The following is a 19,013-nucleotide window of genomic DNA, read 5'->3' on the forward strand; positions in this document are numbered from 1 at the left end:
CTGTGATGCAGCGGGAGCAAAACACGTTAGCTATTTTAATTACCTCTCAAACTACCTAAACTAGTGTAAGCATTGGGTTGAGAGGTCATGTGTTGTGAGCATGCGCAGTGTGCTAGAGTGGTGTGACTCGACGTTAAATAAACGGAGGCATCTGTGACGCTCCAAAAAGTACTAAGTTCCTGAGTTTTTGTTACACAGAAGTATTCTTGAAGCCTCAACACCTCGGACGTTACATTGGTGGCAGCGGTATCGGAGTGTGTTTTATCTGCTCTTGGATTTTTCTTTTCTGTGGACAATTACTGGACTTTCTGGTCGGCTCTGCTGGCTAGCTGTGCTAACGGTGCTAGCGTCGAAGCGTCATGTTCGGAGGAATGAAGAGTGACGGCGATATGGAAGACGATTATAACGGATGTACTGCTTCTTGGACTGGTTCTGTGAGTAGTGATATTAGAGTGGAGCTGCCGCCGATGTTTAGGGGCGACGGCCAGAGGCAGTTCGCTACGTGGATAAGACAGTTTGAAGCCGCTGTTCGTGCTCAGATGAGGGGTGCGAGGGGCACGAGCTACGCAGCTACCTTGCTGAACATTCTACCTACCAGACTGGACGGTGCAGCTTTCCTACTGTGGGACAGTTTACCGGCAGATGTGCAGGGTGATTACGAACGTGTGAAGGAGAAGCTGGCGGAGGCTTTTGGCCAGAGACAGTTCCTGCTTTATTTCCAGACGTGTGTATCTGCACGGCCCCGCCAGGCGAACGAGTGTTTGGAGGTGTATGCGGCGGACATTTCCAGACTCGTGGCTGAGGCGTTTCCCGATTATGACCGCGCTGCAGTAAATGGTGAGAAATTCAGACGTTTTTTGGCTGGCCTTGATCCTGCACTTCAAGCAACATGCCATGAACAGGGGGCGACTGATATGGAGGAGGCGTTGATAATTGCTGGGCGTTGTGAGCGGGCCAGGCAGGCAATGAGGTCGAACACGCCTGGTTTGCCCTACTGTCCTCCGCATCCTGCTGTTGTTGCAGCCCTAAATTCACCGTCGGCTGGTGTTTTCGACTGTAAGGCTAATACCACGGATAAGCTCATAAATGTGGTTGAACGCCTCACCTTGAAGGTGGACAACTTACAGACTGAGGTAAAAGGCTTGAGAGCGCATAACCGTGGAGCTGAGAATGGCAGAGGGAGCTCCGCCTTGACCTGGGATCGTCAGCAGGACCAAGTGGAGCAGAGGGTGCACCGGCGTGCCTGCCACTGTGACTGTGGCGGGTTTGGTTGCAGATCTACCACCGGTGATTCCCACAGGGACGACCGCAGCAGGGGCCGTTCTCCTCAGCGCAGACCGCAGGATGGTTTTGGTGCCAGGGAATGGTCTCCACGTGAGCGGGGAACCCGAGACACCTCTGCGGACTTCTCACCACGACGACCGGGCAGCGATGTCCCGCAAGGACCACACAGCCCTGGGGAACGTCAGCCAAGGCGTGGAGTGAGGTTTTTGTCTCCCTCTCGGCGGTCACCATCTCCATCCTCACACGGACGCCTGCAGGGAAACTTCCAGTGACTGGCGTCGAGACCCAGATGCCGGTTTCACCACTACAGGGTCAAATGGACTATTCTGCTGGGAAAGCGCCTGCTCGTGCATTGGACTCTTGTTCTGTGGGTGAGTCTAAGCCCACAGCCTATGTTATGGCGCATTTCCATTGCAGCGCGTAGCTCGCTTTAAGCGTGCCGTGTCGTGCCGTCCCCTTTTTTGGTTGTGCTTCCACTAGGCCTCGTTCCGGCGCGGCACGGCGCGGGGCCACTTTTTCCCCTCTTTTCTGGCCCTAGAAAATTGTGGTTCTATCGGGGCCAACAAACAGGGCTGAGTCGGGCTGAGTATGCTAAACTAGAGAGAGGAGCGCTGGCAAGAGGGCTAGAACTACAACAAGATGGACATATTTGACCGTGATTTAATTGTAATACACGTTTCAAAATGATGCCGAAGTAACAACATACTGATACCGGTTAGTAAAAACCATGAATTAATGCTTTGTCAAGTCTGCAGACAGACGGCAGGCGAAAAACCTTTTAAAATTCGTGTTTTTCTAGATGGAGATTGGCTAAGCTAACGCAGTATATGCCCCGACCGTCCACACTCACAACAACGGCCTATACAGACATAAATAAAGCAGCGACTGTATTCACCATGACACAGGCAGTCTGTGGTGTGTACTTGTTTAACTTTTGTCGAGTTTCTGAACATATATAAGGAGCTGTGAGCTCTGAGTGCTCACAGCTAACGGCTGTGTTGTGTTTCTGGATTTCTCATTGAAGATGACGTCACGGCTCCGCCTACACTGCGTTACTATAGTAACTACCCCAGTTCCTAAACTGTAATGGAAGCGCAGCATGAAGTGAGTCGGCCCTGTTAAGGCCCAACGTGGCCAAGCCGTACCGAGCCGTACCGAGTGTGGCCGAGGCCGACCGTGTAGTGGAAATGCGCCATTAGAGGACTTGTTGAGGGTGTTGATGTTACTGTTTTGATTGACTCTGGGTCCAATGTTTCACTTATTTCTGAGGACTCCAGAATGTCCACATCTGCCTTACGTAAACGTGTGCTAAATACCCAGTACACTTTTTCACGCACAGTAAATGGTCAATTGTTGGACACTCTGGGTACTGTGACTCTTCCCATACAGTTGGGGGGCAAACATTGGGAGCAGGCTGTGCATGTAGTGCGAGGGGCAACACAAGCTATTCTGCTGGGGTTTGATTTCATGTTGCAGGCTCGAGCTGTTATGGATGTTGGTCGTGGTCTGCTTCACCTGGGGGATGTTGATATTCCTCTCATGCATGCCACAGATTTCATACCAGAATGTTGTTACATCTCTATGTCTGTTGATGCTATTATTCCCCCTTTCAGTGAAATGATTGTCCCAGTTAATGTGAATATTCCCCGTACTGCTGGTCTGCCCATTGACTCTTTCTTAGGCTACCTGGAGCCTGAGGTGCGTGATAACGTGGGACTTGTGATTGCACGTACAGTTGCACCGGTGAAGAATGGATGCACTGTGGCAAGGCTGCTCAACCCGACAGAGAAGGAGTTAAAGCTGCACACCGGTTCCCATTTAGGTGTGTTGCACCATGTTAAGGACTGTGATCTACTCACCCCCGCTGAGGTTTTCCCCTCTCAGCAGGGGGCTACCCCTCTGCCGGATGTGGCTGGCTTCCCGTTGTCTGCTGAACAGAGACTGCAGCTGCAGGCCTTGATGGGGAAACACCAAGGGGTGTTCGGCTCTGGGAAGGGCAGAATAGGAAACACCGGTCTGATCAAACACCGCATACAGACAGGTGATCATTCCCCGGTCAAGCGTCGGGCCTACCGTACTTCGCCAGAAAAACGGAAGGAGATAGGCAGACAGGTTCAGCGCCTGTTGGAGGATGACATAATTGAAGAGAGTTGTAGCCCGTGGTCCGCCCCAGTGGTCCTCGTCAGGAAAAAGAACAACACATGGCGATTCTGCGTGGATTACAGGGGACTCAACTCTGTGACAATAAAGGATTCTCATCCACTGCCACGGGTGGATGACACATTGGACGCATTGGCGGGGGCCTCCTGGTTCAGCACCTTGGACTTTTCTGACGGTTACTGGCAGGTGGAAATGGCTGAGGAGGACCGCGAAAAGACAGCATTCACCACTGGCCAGGGCCTATACCAGTTCAAATCCATGCCTATGGGTCTAACCAATGCACCCGCTACCTTCCAGAGGGTTATGGAGCTGGTGTTAAGGGGGCTGCCATGGCACATCTGCATGGTGTATCTTGACGATATACTAATTTACAGTAGTTCGTTTGAGGCCCACATGTCTGCTTTGGAGGAGGTCTTCATTCGGATTGGGGCAGCTGGGCTTAGATTGAACGCCAGGAAGTGCCATCTTGCCCGTGATCATGTGGTATTCCTTGGTCACGTCGTCTCCGCCGGGGGGCTTCGTCCTGACCCCCGTAACACAGATAAGGTGAAGACTTGGCCAGTTCCACGGTCCGCTACAGAGGTGCGTGCTTTTCTGGGTCTCTGCTCTTATTATAGGAGGTTTGTGAGGAGTTTTGCCCAGCGTGCTGCCCCCCTCAACCATCTGACAGGAAAGGATGTCCCTTTTCAGTGGACGGCGGATTGCCAGGGGGCATTTGAGTTTTTGCGGGATGGTCTTTGTGCCGAACCTATCATGTGTCACCCGGACTTCACCAAGAGTTTCGTGCTGGGTACAGATGCTTCGCAGATTGCTGTGGGGGCTGTGCTGTCACAACAAGTGGATGGCCTGGAGAGAGTGGTGGCCTACGCTAGTCGCTCCCTCACAGCAGCTGAACGGCGTTGGTCCACCTACGACAGGGAGCTGTGGGCGATAGTGTGGGCAGTGCGTAATTTCAGGCATTACTTGGGTCTTCTCCCCTTCACAATTATCACAGATCATCAACCTTTGTTGGGTCTGCGACGACTTCAGGTTGACAATGACAGGACGGGGCGTCGTAGCCGTTGGGCTCTGGAGCTGGACCCATACGACTGGGTGATTGTGCACAAGAGTGGGGCCAAACACACAAATGCAGATGCCCTTTCACGCACGCCTGACACCACTGAAGCTTTGGAGAACTCAGGCAGTCTCGATGCCACATCCGCTCCCTTGAGTACAATTCTCCCTGGCGCTGGGGACAGTGGTCCTAGTGATGTGTGTGCTGTGGGGACTCCTGCCATGGCCCAAGCCCAGGGACCGATTTCAGGACCTCCTTCTCCTGACTCAGGGTCTTCAGTGGACCAGACCCTAATCTTCACTCTGTCACATGATGGCTCCGGTATTAGGGAGCTCCAGCAAAAGGATGCAGACATCGGACAAGTTTTGGCCTGGCTGGAGCATGGCCAACGGCCCCTTAGATGGAGGTTAAAAGATGCTAGTCGGGGTGTGAAGAGACTTTGGCATGAGTTTCCCCGGCTGACTTTTGTGGAGGGACTTTTATGTAGAGTTGTTTGGCTGTCTGAGGCAGGGCAGTCTACTCAGGTTGTTGTTCCTGCTGTCTTAGTTCCAGAGGTCCTGGGACACTTGCATGGTGCTCCACTGACTGCTCACCTGGCATATGATCGCGTTTTGGCACGCGCAAGAAGTGTGTGCTATTGGCCCTCCATGCACAGTGACATTCGTTCGTGGTGTGACCAATGTTATGCCTGTCAGAGAAGGAAGTCCCCGGTGCCTAAACACCATGCCCCCATGAGAACTTCACATGCAGTTAGACCTTTCCAGCGGGTGGCGGCTGACATACTGGAGTTGCCGGTCACATCAAAAGGCAACCGGTATGTGTTGGTTGTTGAGGACTATTTCACAAAATTTGTAAATCTGTATGCCATCCCCGATCAAAAAGCCCCGACGGTCGCGGAGTGTCTCTTCCAGAACTACATCTTGGAGCATGGGGTAATAGAAACTCTGCACACTGATATGGGCAGACAGTTCGAATCAGATGTTGTGAGGCATTTGTGCGGCGTGTTAGGTGTGAAGAAGACGCACACCACGCCTTACAATCCGAAGTCTGATGGCATGGTAGAGAGGTTTAATAGGACACTTATCGATCAGTTGGCGAAATCTCTTCTATCATGTGAGGGGGAGTGGGACTCTTTTCTGTCACAGGTCGCATTTGCGTACAATACCAGTGTACATTCCAGCACAGGCTTCACGCCGTATTTTCTCACGCATGGCAGGGAGGCCAGGACTCCTGTGGATGTTTTACTGGGTCCAAAGCGGGATGATCTGGTGCAGGGTCCCCGGGAAGACTTCGCTGGTTCCCTTCTCAGACGCTTGGACACGGCGTTTGATCAGACAAGGGATAACAATTTTGCTGCAAGCAGCAAACAGAAGTCGTACTATGACGCCAGAGTGAGGCACGACCCGTATGAAGTCGGGGATTTGGTGTGGTTAAATGATCCCACTGAGAGCCGCCGTAAGCTGGCTCCCCACTGGAAGGGGCCTTATCTGGTGCAGAGGCGAATGGATAGGGGTGATGAAGTGGGGGTCACGTACCAACTAAGTAGCCCGTTTGGGGATGAAGCCTCTCTCCAAACTGTCCATTACGACAGACTACAGCGATACAACCTGCCGGTAGCCTTTCCCTTGGAGGGACCATCAAGGTCTCTCTTACACCTTTCTCAGCCTCTTCCGTTGCAAGATGCAGTCTCCCCACAGAGCTCTGGACGCTTGAGGTTTTCCGATGGGGAAAGTGGCTGTGATCTTGGGCCGGGTTCTGGGGCTGGTGATTCCCCTGAGCTCGAACAAGCCGCACCGACGGTGTCCCGGGCTGGGAGGTTAGCGCGGCCTCCTGTCCGATTTTTGGACTTTGTTATGGGCTGAATGACTGGTGTTTACGTGCTTGTGTGATTATTTTCTCCTGTGTATTCTATGCTGCATAATTGGTTATTTTCATGTTTCGAGTGTGCAGGACAGGGGAATAGGTTATGTCATACCTAGTTTGATGTTTTATTTGGGCTGTGGATGTGTTTTGTTTGTCATTGTTTTTATTCAAAGATTTTTTTTCGAATGTACGTCATGCCTGCATGTATTATTCTGCGGGGAAGTGTGTGGTTTGTTATGTTTTTGGGGTTTTTCGTGGTTGTATTGTTTTTTTTTTATGTTTTGTTGTGTTCTCACCATGTGTGTGGAAATGGGGACATTTCTTTCAGTAAGGGGGGACGCATGTAAGCATTGGGTTGAGAGGTCATGTGTTGTGAGCATGCGCAGTGTGCTAGAGTGGTGTGACTCGACGTTAAATAAACGGAGGCATCTGTGACGCTCCAAAAAGTACTAAGTTCCTGAGTTTTTGTTACACAGAAGTATTCTTGAAGCCTTAACACCTCGGACGTTACACTAGTTATAAATATGTTTATTTTTACTGTCGGGTTTACTTACTGGATCAGCTGCTGCATGAGGAAGCATGAAGATTTAAACTTTAACACACATTGACCGGCGAAAAACTCTGCGCGGTTCCCTCGGCCCCCACCGCGGAGAATAAACAGAAGTGCAGCCATGAGAACCATTCTTCTTCGCTGCTTTTGTGGAGGAAGTTGCTGCTTTTTGTGGAGGAAGTTACAGCGCCACGTACAGGTTCGGCATATGTACTGCAGCTTTTCCAGCGGTTGGATGTAAACGGAGCCGTCTCGTGGAGCTTGACACAATCCGGTGTATATTGCGTGTGGGCGGAAGGTTTTTTGCGGTTGCGTTTGCGTTACTCCGATGCGTTTTGCCGTATGGGTTCCCGTGGTACACACATAATCATTTGACATTTGGACTGTCTAAGTGTATTATAAATGTAATTTATACTCACGAGACCTACTGCACATCTTTCCATCCTGGGAGAGGGAACGCTATTTGTTGCTCTTCCCGAGGCTTCTTCAGTTTTTTCCCCATTAATCATATTTTTTGGGGGAGTTTTTCCTTGTTCCATGCAAGGGTCTAAGGACCTAAGGGTCATATTCTGTAAAAACTGTAAACCCCCCTGAGACACGTTTGTAATTTGTGATATTGGGCTTGATAAATAATATTTGATTGATTAGTTGTAAAATTGCATGAATGGATTGGTTGTTTCATTATCTAACATAAAAAACTACAAGACAAAAGTTAGGCTCTTTTTCAATTGCAATTTATTTGTTGCTCATCTCTGTACCAACAAGAGAGATGAGACTCAATAACAGAGTACAAAAACAAATATCTATAGAAAATTATGCGTATATTGAAATATGTCCAAATAACAAATCAAGTAGCTCACACGTCATAAGAGCTATCCTGTTGAGTACGATGATAAAATACCAAGTTAACATATTGTACATTTTCTGTGTGTTTTTATACAAAAGTGTCAATGCAAGTCACTCTGTACAATTCCTAACCTTTAGAAAAGAGGACCTTTTTTAATCCACTGCTGTGCACAATCAGTATTTGGAAGGCACTTTGCAACAGACCAAAAGCAGAAAAGCAAAAACATTTAGGCCTAAATACTCAATGAAAACACCTTTTACACTCGAGTACCAACATGAGTGAAACAAAAAAAAAAAATCATACAATCCCAGTAGAGAACACAAACAAAGGAACATTATTTCCTTACAGCATCTTCCACTTCTTTTCAAATAATCAATAATAAAAACAACCCTTATCACCTTTTAAAGGAGTAAATACTAGTGCAGAGTGGATAAAAAAAGGAGAAAAAACACTAGGTCAGAGACTTGAATCGTGCGACTGGCAGTGTGAGCGCTACCAGAGCCCAGTGACAGAGCGGTGAGCAGGGAAACCATCGCTGCCACCAACCAGTGATCGACATTCAGTCCGAAGCTCGGCTCGCATGCCAGAACATGCAGTTTACACTTTCAATCAAATGGCCATAACTTAACATCCCTCCACATGATGGACAAGAAAAACAAAATCTATATATGTACAGGACCACCATGACAAACACTGCTCATATTGGTTGGTTCATATATATTTATATATATATTTATAGAATGTGTATATGAATGGTATATACACTTGTTACAATCACAAAAAAAACATAAATAATATAGGAATGTACTGGATTTTAAGAGGCTAAATTATGCACAAATAATAATTAAACAAAGCAGGAAACACAGAATATAACACAGAAAAAGACACGCATGTATACACTCTTTTCTAACCACACACAGACACTGCTAGCTACTGCACTGTTGGATTGGGTTTTGCGTCGTAATGCAGATTTTTCAACATAAGAAAAAAACAACAGACTTTTGGGATACATGTTAATCACCTGATGTGTTATTTCTGTGAGAGGTCAATAAGATAAAAGATGATTGCATTGTATTCCTCAATCTTATCCTTTTCGTTTGGATCTCTTCTAACAAAAGACGCCGATTAGATTTTCGGACCGTGATGGCTTATTTTGTGTTTCAGTATATACAGAGGAAGTATGAGTCTGAAAAGGGTCTGCAATTTCGATTCTGATTGTTTAACCAAAACTATATTCATATTAACTAACAGGGAATTGATCGCCAGACCTGGTTTCTTCTTATCAGTAACCTCCAATCGGACTTCTTAAGATGCAAAACTAATTCAGCGGCCTAAAAACATCCTCTTTACAGTGGGGTCAAATTTCAAATTACACAAAGCAAACCAGAAACAGGGGACGTTTCAATTTGAGGAACCATCCAATTTAGTCTGTCCTCATTACAGGAATGTCTTTGTCCAACATTTTTGAATGAAACACAATTTGACAACAAAAAATGGATAGCTTGGATGTAGCCATTAGCGCAAACCCAAGACTCGTCATCTTCTAACAGCACAAGTGTATCTGACAGGATGTGAGTGAGCAATACAAGTAGTGCAGGCGATGAAAAGGAAGGAGCACAAAGAAAGTGAGCTTAATAACATGACTCTATAAAACTAGCATTTTGTTTGGTCGGTCCAGAGGCTGGTGGATCAGGCTCCTCCTAACCCTACCAGCTGTTGCACAACACACATCACCACACATTTCTATTTAACATAATTTAGAGTGAAAAATTATCAAAACAAGCAAATCACAAGATTTTAGTTTGACAATAAAAAAACAACTGTACACGAAACCAGGGCATGAATAAGTTAATAAAATATAATCTACATTTCTCAAAATATATACTGAAAATATATACCTGACCTTGGTCCCTGTTGAATGTACACAGCTGATCAATGACTAATCACCACAGCGTTAAAACATTGTTAGTGTAGGGGGGATACAAAGCTCATCCCTAACAAGCGCAAGGCATGTTTCCAGACACATTTTGCAGGTTTAAATCAATTTTATCCTTGGAAAATTCATTTCATTATCTTTTGTCTCCAGCTTTTTTTAAATAAATAATGTTCAAATGTTCAAATCAGAAACGTACCAAGAGCTTTTGATATCAAGCTGCTAGCAGATTTTATTCATTTAGATTAGAGATATCTTCAGATCAGCTATGGCATCAGGGTATATACTGTGCTCTGTGGTTAAGACTTATAATCGCTCAGGTTAATAGTGAATAGAAACACCAAAGGCTTCAAATAATGAAAAAAGATGCTTCTACCAGCTTTTTTAAAGACTTGGATATAGAAATAAAAACTAAAAGAAAGAAATATGAGGTGCTATTAGAGCTTTAAAATCAGTTAGTTCCCCTTGCATTTCGTAGGCATTTCAATTTTCTGTCAGTACAAGGGGTTGGTTTGCTCTTGCTTTTTATTAAAATCTCATGATGTTAGCTCGATAATTAACTCGTTTCTCATTTTCTTCAATGAGGAAGCTTTATTATACTTTTTTGGTTTAACAATAAATTATAAGCTTCGTGTGGGTGCTGCAAGAGTTCAAATAGGACGTGATTAAAAAGTGCTTCTTAGGACGGACACGTTCCTGCTTTTTAACCAGGCATTCTAGAGGGTACGTCGCATTCATTTCTGACGACCGGCGCAACCAACAATGCAAACAGACAAAGAAAACGTGAAGGAGTTATCATGATCATGTGCATTTCTAGTAAAAGTACATTTATCTCCGGCTCTTAACTGTAATCCTTTCAATAGTAATTCATTTAAGTGTGGCAAGCAAACGGAAACTTTCGGGAATGAAGCTGAAGAGAGTTGGTTAGAATAAAAGTGTCATAAAAAATGCCGTGGGCCTGTTATGATTTTTGTTGGGAAAAGTTAATAGATTAAAGTAAATATGCCACCAAAATTGAGGACCAATTAAATCCCTGTCCTTAATAAAATCACAATCCTCCTTAAAAGAAGTAGAGAACAACATAGATACATAACTCAGCCCTCTGGTTGATCTGAGGTAAATACATCTGTTTACAGCCTTCAAGAGAAAGAGGAATATTATGAAACATAAAAATCACTGTAAGGGCCAAAGGTCAATTTACCGAGTACATCAGAGCAGTTAAAGTGGGCGTACAGACAATTACTTGTTTTAAGCTTGCAGTAAATAAAACATCTCATGTCAAGTAAATGTTGTGCAGCTAAGAAAGCTCAATAACACACCAGCGAAGAAACAAATATAAGAATACCAAACATGACTTCAACAGATCCACATCAGATAAAGGAAATAAAACCTTCATGTCATTTCTTTTAAAAGAACGTTTTAAACACCGTGCACACACTTTTCATACTTGGAAAAAGTAGAAAAAGTAGGAATCGTATGGCAGTCTGTGACAAAAATATAAGATACACATTAAGCGACGTAACAAACTGAAAGAGTTACCTTGAGGCAAAGTTATTCCCAAATACAGAGCATCTTCTTTGTCCTAAAATGAACGTTAGCAAATAAGTCACTTCGTTCCAAAGTCAATTCCACTCTGACCCGCCTCAGCATCCACCAGAGAAGAGGCAAAAGCAGACTGGACTATCTGAAAGCCAAAAGACTCGAGCAGAGACATGTTCTGTTGGGGGGAGAAGGGAGAGGTCAGGGAGGGGCCCAGCTCATTTAAGGCTGGCCCTGAGGTCCCCTGGGCCTTCTGGGCTTTGTGAACTCTGTGCTGGTGCTTGTTGAGGTAGGACTTGGTGCGGAAAGCCTGACCGCAAATGCTGCAGATAAACTTCTTCTCAGGGTCCGTCTTGGCTTTAGATCCCTCGGGGGAGCTGAGGGCCCCGGTAGAGGCCCCATTACAGGCCAAAGAGGGCATCTCCAGCTCCGGCTCGTCAGGTTTCTGAGGAGATTTAAGCTCGTCACCGTTAGACAATTCCCCAAATGAAGGATCGGATTCTTCTGATTCCAGATGAGGACACTTCCCAGTGTTTTCCTGCCCGTCTGTGGCAAACAGAGCATGGATAGCAAAGGAGAGAGTGAGACAGAGAGAGAAAAAGGGAAATGGGAGTAAAGGAAGGAATGGATTACGACAAATGAATTATATAACAGGTTTGTCACATACAACTTTAATCCAGTAGTTTGTTGGCACCTGAAATATTTAAAACATTTTACTGGAGAAGTTTAGTGAGAAGGCACCTGGTACAAGCAGGGCAGTTTACATCAATTAGTTGACCAATCAGTTGTAAAACAAAAATGTGGCCACAGCTTTAAACTATACAATCATCCATCTCAGTCCATTTGCACAGTGTCCACAGACTGCCGAGATCAGCCAGCCAGTGGGCCGCGCTAGCACCAAGCCCCCACCCTCCTGCTGGACTATACTGACCTGCAGCAGGCCCATGGACGGGGAAGCCAGGCACCCCGCCAGAGCGACAATCCCAGAAATACGGAGCCCCACCTGCCTTCCCCATGAGCTCAGGCTGCAGAGGGCCAGGCTGGGGGAGCAGGAGCACTGGGGGTCCAGAGAGCCCATGAAAGCGACCCTCTGCCTCAGTGGAGGTGAGAAGCAGCTGGCGACTGGCGCACAGGTCTACAGAACACCCGGCCAGGGAGAAAGGAAGGGGGGGGGGGGGGGGGGGACATCAGAGGCCGGCGGAAACCATACGGACAGAATTACCTTATTTTCATTGATAGTACTTGAAAATAATTCAAGTACTATTGAAATGCTGTTGGTGAACTAACCTAGACAGGTTTTCTCCTTTCCCTTCTAGCAAATGCCACATTCCTGATTCAAGTAGCTTGCGGTGTAATTAATTACTGAAACAGCTATTAGATATTTGCAAAAATCTATAGGAAGAAAATCCATCATATAACTAAATATCTTCTTTTATAAAGATATATAAATTGTGTGTTAGATTGTAAGAGCAAGGTTATGGAAGACTAAAGCCAAAAAAGCTATTTGAGATAATCGCCTTTTTGTTTTTAGAAAGTTAAGTATTTCTATATTACTTCCTGTGGACATTTATTTCGTGATACATCAATTTATTTTAAACAAGTGCACAGCGGACAGAGTGCGCATACAGAGACGGTACAGACAATAACAAATAATTTAAGCTATTAGCCACTTTTTAAGTTTAGAAACTCATGTGTCTTGTTTATTATTATTATTATTATTATCAACTTGGTGTATTTTATGAGATGCAAAAATGTAATACCAAGCATACAGCAACTAAGTTATTGCCATTACATATGGGTATATGAACTGCTACTTTGCAAGCTGGCTCACAACGAGATGTACTTTTATTAGTTATTGGTGTCTCTTGTTTCTACTCAAATATTCACAGTCTTTTTCAATTTCAGTAATTAGCTTTGCTGGAACATGAGCAGCACTTTGGTAACTGCTGAGATAATATATATATATATATGTGACGTGCCATTTGACAATCAGTTAAACTGTCGCATTGCTGATGGAACAATAATTTATATCACTGCAAAGAGCGGTGTGCTCATTTAGTGATACTTATACCAGTGAAGGATTGGGGGGAATAAGCAGAGAATGACTCCAATATCAAAGGTCCTCTAACCCCCAACAAGCAGATACTTGCATAATGGCATAATCTGAGCAAGCAGATAACACCAAAATGTTGCCCAGAGGACCGGGGGCCATTGCTTAGTGACATGACATATCAAAACCCTGCTGGCAAACAATATTGATTTTAACATTCCTGAATTCAAAGGAAATTGAATTCCTAAAAGTTAATTTATTTTCACCTGCAAGGCCAGAAGGTTCATTATTTGTATTCAAGTATTTGTTGTGTAAGAGAAAAACTACAGAGAAACATTTAACATCAAAAGCTATAGCTAAAGGTGATTTCTCAACTTAATCCCAAATATGGTAGTTATAAATCCTTATTGATTAAATGATATTACCACTACATAGAAAAAGGCATGTAGATTTTTTTAAATACATAAAAAAGGAAAATGAATAAATATTTATATTTGTTAATATTTTGTTAATTGAGGATGGAAAAAGTGATTAATTTCAGTTGTTTTGATAGTCAATGTCAGTTTGGGAATTAGCCAAACAGTATATGTTTTAATCGCTGTACACATGAGGTTTTCTGATTATTATTATGATAACAGGATTTTAGATACCAGAGCAATTCTACAGATTTAAATATTGTCTTCCATGAAATCAATTGTGGCTCACTGTATTTATGGTACTGATTTGACAAAGATGATGAATTCAGGGCAAACGGAGCACACTATGACACTCATGCAGCACTATGCATTGCTGAACAACTGCTGATGGACCAGCCAAACAGAAACAGACACCATATGACGCCATGGCCATGCTAGACAGACACACACCAAATAAAGTGACTTTTTACTGTTCCTACATGCAGAACTGTCAACTTTGAAGTCTCCAGACAACGTCTATGTGTTCAAATACTGTGCGTGAAGATAGGCACTTAGAATTTGTCTGCATTACATTTTAATTTCCCGTTCAATAAGTCCAAATGTTTTAGCTTTTTGACAAAAGCGTGTGGAACAACAGACGGATTAACTGCCTTATGATATATAACTAAATCTGCAGATTACGAGAATAATTTGAAAAATGCCCTCATAGAGGTGAGGAATACTTCAACTTCTATATAATTACCAAAGGTAGGTTCTGTATATACAGCCACCACCTGAAAGATATTGACAGCTAGCAGAAAGACAACAAGCACATGAAATTGCACCAATAGTTTGAGTGCAAAGCTTGGCAGCAGAGGTTGTGATATGCTTGTGCTTTGAACATATACCAAAGATGCAGCAGCATGTTTCTCCAAATAGCAGCAGAGCAAATGAAAGCCAGAAACATGAAGTTTTGGGATGGGGCGGGCGGCTGCTTGCCTTCCACCGAGCACTGGCGTCCCATGTGGTAAGGGGTGCCGTTGTGCATCTGCAGCTCCCCCCGTGGTTCAGGGAAGATGTGCATTGTGGCGGAGGGGGGCAGTGGAGAGCCATGGTGTGTCTTTATATGCACCTTAAGGTAGGACGCAGTGGAGAAACCTGGGACCAGAAGAACAAAGAACAAGGCAGTGGTTTGACAAACTCAAGGCCTTGACTATGTCGAAGGGAACCCTGGCTATTTGTTATTAATGATCTGACAGATACCTTGATTGGTTTGACCAGAATAAGTCTTGAACACTAGAGATTACTGTAGGGGGTGTTATTTCTCAACATTGAAGAGCATTACTTTTCTAATAGACAAGACAGCATCAATCTAAATTCCAGTTTCAAGCAAACAAAGGGAAATGCACATTAAAGACATGTTCTTTAAGAACCAATCATAGTACTTTTTGAGGCATGTGCAGGTCCACAAGATGTCAACAACGGTATTGGACTCTGTATGTACAAGGTAAAAGCCATCTTTCTGAATGATTTGTCACATTTAGCATGTGCATTTCAACTTTCCCACAGACCAAACAACTTATTATAAATATGTTGTACACCTCAATGCAACCTATCCCTTAAAGACACAACAATAGATTTGAGGGCCACCATCAAATCAGGTAGCACAGGACACTGAAATGGGACAACACAGACCCAGGACAAGGCTTTAGTAAGTCTCAGGGGCTTCCTCCTGTGTTCGGCAGAAAATAAACAGAATTGAGGTGCCAACACCGAGGACACCTTTGTTATTTGTCTAAGGAGACATAGCAAAGCCAGTTAAATACCAAAACTGGATGTTACAAGTTTTTATCCTCTGAATGTCCAACGGCTTCTAACAGTGTAATGTATGTTGAAGTATTTTAAATGACTACCTTTGTTGCAAATGCCACAGTAGTTATGCGTCCCTTCGCTGTGTTTTTTGAGGTGGTCTGTCATGTAGGCAGCACGCAGAAACTTGCCGCAAACCTTGCAGGGGATTTTGTCCTCATGGCATGCAAGGTGTGACCGGAGGCGATCTCTTGTAGCAAAAGAGGCATTACAAATCTGTAATATAGAAATTGGTAAGACATTAACACCTTTCTCAAATATCATCTTTTAAAAAGCATCACTAGCTTTGACATTAATTGACATATAGATCCTGATTGTTACCTGGCACTTGTGGGGTCTCTCTGTTGTGTGAACCTGTTTGATATGTCCATTCAGGTGGTCTGGTCTGGAAAGAAAAGAACAAAAGTTATGTCTGTGTTGTCAAGATATGAACCATTTCTAAGACATTTCTACACAGCTCAAAGTGCTGTGTCTTATCATAAGCATCCCACCTTTTAAACTGTAGGAAATAAGTCTTAATTACTCAACATTAGCAAGCATGTATTCATGTACTACTTTTGTGCAAGTTTATAATCTTGTGAAAACTCCCATCTATTACCAATTGTAAGTAATTCATGTCGGCTTTGTGAGCATATAATTATGTCCACATTGTCATAAATGTATATTTCGAAACTGTCCCTCATCAATTTCTTTGACTTTTTGCTACATCATTACAACCATTTGAGAATTATTTAGCCCATTAGCTGCATGCAATTTAACCTCCTAATCAGTAGGTGGTGACAGTGAGTTTAAAGCAGGGCCTGAGAGCTGGGAAACTGGTTTGTGTGGTGGAAGACTAATGACTCAGATGACAGGTCACTAACGGATGTGCAGCTTTCTAGCAACACTAACCAACATGTGTATGTATGACAACACTTAAGAGTGTCAGGGTTTGCAGTTAGTGGTCTTAAACTAGCTAATAATACAGCCTTTCACTCACACCCTTTCAGAGACTGAACCCCAACCTCTTTGTTTCCTGGCATCAACACACAATGACTTCTTATTGCTTAACTCATTTTGCTGTGTTTGGACCCAAGATTTGGATCTATTCTGCTGATGATAAAGTAGCAGAATTGTTGTTTCTGTGTATACCTGAAAAGCAGATTAACCGCTTTCTGAACAGCAAGGCTGTGAGCTTTCATCAGTTTCTGCTTTGTTGCAAATATGTGGTTTTACAGTTTTGTGATTGTGAGTACTCACTTTATACCTGCTAGTACTGTCCTTTAGGTATTATATGCAGATACACAGAGCTGCATAGTAACAAACAATGTCCAGGTAGGGGGATTTAATAATTGTGACAGCAACACTGTTAAGTACAGGAAATGCTGTCAATGTGAATAAAGTTAAACTCACCTTGAAAAACCTTTACCACAGCTTTGGCACACATAAGGTTTGCCGACCGAGCCGTCATGGGAGCGAACATGGTATGACATCCTGTCCTTACGTTTGAACCGGAGTCCGCACACATGGCATGCGTACGGCTTCTCCCCGGAATGGGAGAGCTTGTGTCGGTTCAGGTGGTAAACGTCGCGGAAAACTTTACCGCAAATGTCACAGCCAACATGCCGCCTGGTCCTCTCCCGTTTTCGACCGTTGTCCAGCCCTCCGTGTAACTGCACGCCGTTTTCCTCCAGAGCAGACGGAGACATTAAAGAAATGCCGCCCGCTGTTGACAGGCTGTCACTGATGTTGTTTACACCGAGGTGTGCTCCGTGTTGCGCTTCGTGGTTCTTTAACCGGGAAGCCTCTGTAAACGCTTTACCGCATGTCCCACATGGAAACAGCCCATTGTCTTTCGGAGTGCTGTGATTAAAGTGTACAGCCTCCATAACCCCGCTAGCTTTCTTTGCTCGCCCCCGGTTTCTTTTCGACCCTGGGGATGCAGCGTCGTGCTGAAACGTGTTCCCCGGTATTTCCGTTGATGGGGAAACGGACAGTCCTTCGACAGGCTCCAACAGTGGCATCGAAGGATCGCCACCGTCCTCCAATAACACAATACCGGGGTCTTCACTCCCGTCCACATGCATCTGTGCATTGTTAGCAAAGCTTTGACCGTTCACCAGCAGCCCCGTGCCGTTCACCAGATCCTGCTGCGCCACCGGGAAACCCAGCTCCGCGGCCGCTGTGGCCTGGAAGAGGCTGGCGTCTCCTCCCCGCGACGTGGGGACCATGATCTGGACGTTTGATTGTTTGATTACCTCCTGACATATCTCAATAACGGACCGCATCAGCAGGAACTTGGCAGCTGTCATCAACTCCGGGAAGCACTCGAGTCGCACCACGATCCTGGAGGTGTAGGCGAAGTCCAAAACGTCTTTAAAAACTTTGGGGCTGATTGTGTGCATCTCCAGCTCTCTGGCGTCGCCTTCGCCCTCCGTCTGGCGACTGAACACCGACTCGAAATACTCGCTGCACGCCGCTAACACAGCTTTGTGTGCCGGGAAGCTCTCCTCGCCGACGCGTAGGATCACATCGCAGAACCTGCCTCCATCTTTCCTCTGAACGTTGAGGTTGTGTAGCATCTCCGCACTGTGCTTGCTCACCTGATAGGTGTACGAAGAAGTCCAAGACGGCTCCGCTACCTTCTCCATGCCGAATTCATCCAATAACAATGGTTGTTAGCGTCAACGGTCGGAGAAACAGCAGATTCGTGTGTAATGTCTCGAGCAGTTAGCTACAAAATACAAAACCAACCGCCCCTCCCCGTCGTTTTAGCATCTAACGTTAAACGTTAGCAGTAGCAGCGGGGAAAAATGGCAGCCCCCCAGCTTCCTGTGAACTTTGACCCTGGTTTCTTGAGGGGTGGGGGTCGCTCTTGTTCGGTGGAAAATATTTCTCTAGGGTTTGATATTGAATGTTTTTTGTTTTATTTCTCTCGTTGTAATGACTGTCAGAGTAGCGCCCCAGCAAAGCAGGGGTCTCTCGCGTCTTCTTTACAAAACGTTAACACGCAGGTCTCTTCCTGTCTGCTCTGTTTATAAAACCCCTCCCCCAACCAAACAGTAATAGCAAGAGAAAAAAACCCTTCCTCTGTACGAGTGCATTCTGCAAGCATAATTGTATTGTACAAGTCACGAGAGTTATGTTGTGGTTTGACAAGAAAATCAATGCAAACGCTCGATCCAGCATTATTGTAAACATCATTACAATAATGCTTCAATAAGTTGAGTTGATTTTGGGCTTTTTGAACAGGGTTCAGATCCTCTTGTTAGTGTATATATACATGTGTATACACATATATACATATATATATATACATATACATATACATATATACATATACATATATACACATATACACATATATACATATATACATATATATATACATATATACATATATACATATATATATACATATACATATATATACATATACATATATACATATGTGTATATATATATATATATAAAACAAGATATTGAGATT

At 44.6% G+C, this 19,013-nt stretch overlaps 1 protein-coding gene across 3 annotated transcripts; it reads right to left on the reverse strand.

Annotated features, from left to right (window-relative positions):
- Positions 1-7,623: 7,623 nt before the first annotated feature.
- patz1 (POZ/BTB and AT hook containing zinc finger 1) lies at positions 7,624-18,696 on the reverse strand. Of its 3 annotated transcripts, XM_034138961.1 has the most exons (6): positions 16,937-18,696; positions 15,866-15,929; positions 15,589-15,760; positions 14,675-14,833; positions 12,162-12,365; positions 7,624-11,776 (listed from the first exon to the last, which is right to left on the reverse strand). In XM_034138961.1, exons 1-6 carry the CDS (start codon positions 18,172-18,174, stop codon positions 11,298-11,300), a joined length of 2,316 nt encoding a protein of 771 aa, XP_033994852.1. In that variant the 5' UTR covers positions 18,175-18,696; the 3' UTR covers positions 7,624-11,297. The 3 variants fall into 3 exon arrangements, with proteins under 3 accessions (XP_033994852.1, XP_033994849.1, XP_033994851.1); XM_034138958.1 differs by lacking the exon at positions 12,162-12,365 and having other exon boundaries at positions 16,937-18,692; XM_034138960.1 differs by lacking the exons at positions 12,162-12,365; positions 14,675-14,833 and having other exon boundaries at positions 16,937-18,689.
- Positions 18,697-19,013: the final 317 nt, after the last annotated feature.

The sequence above is a fragment of the Trematomus bernacchii genome, unplaced genomic scaffold (assembly GCF_902827165.1).
Source record: "Trematomus bernacchii unplaced genomic scaffold, fTreBer1.1, whole genome shotgun sequence".
NCBI classification, from domain to species: domain Eukaryota; kingdom Metazoa; phylum Chordata; class Actinopteri; order Perciformes; family Nototheniidae; genus Trematomus; species Trematomus bernacchii.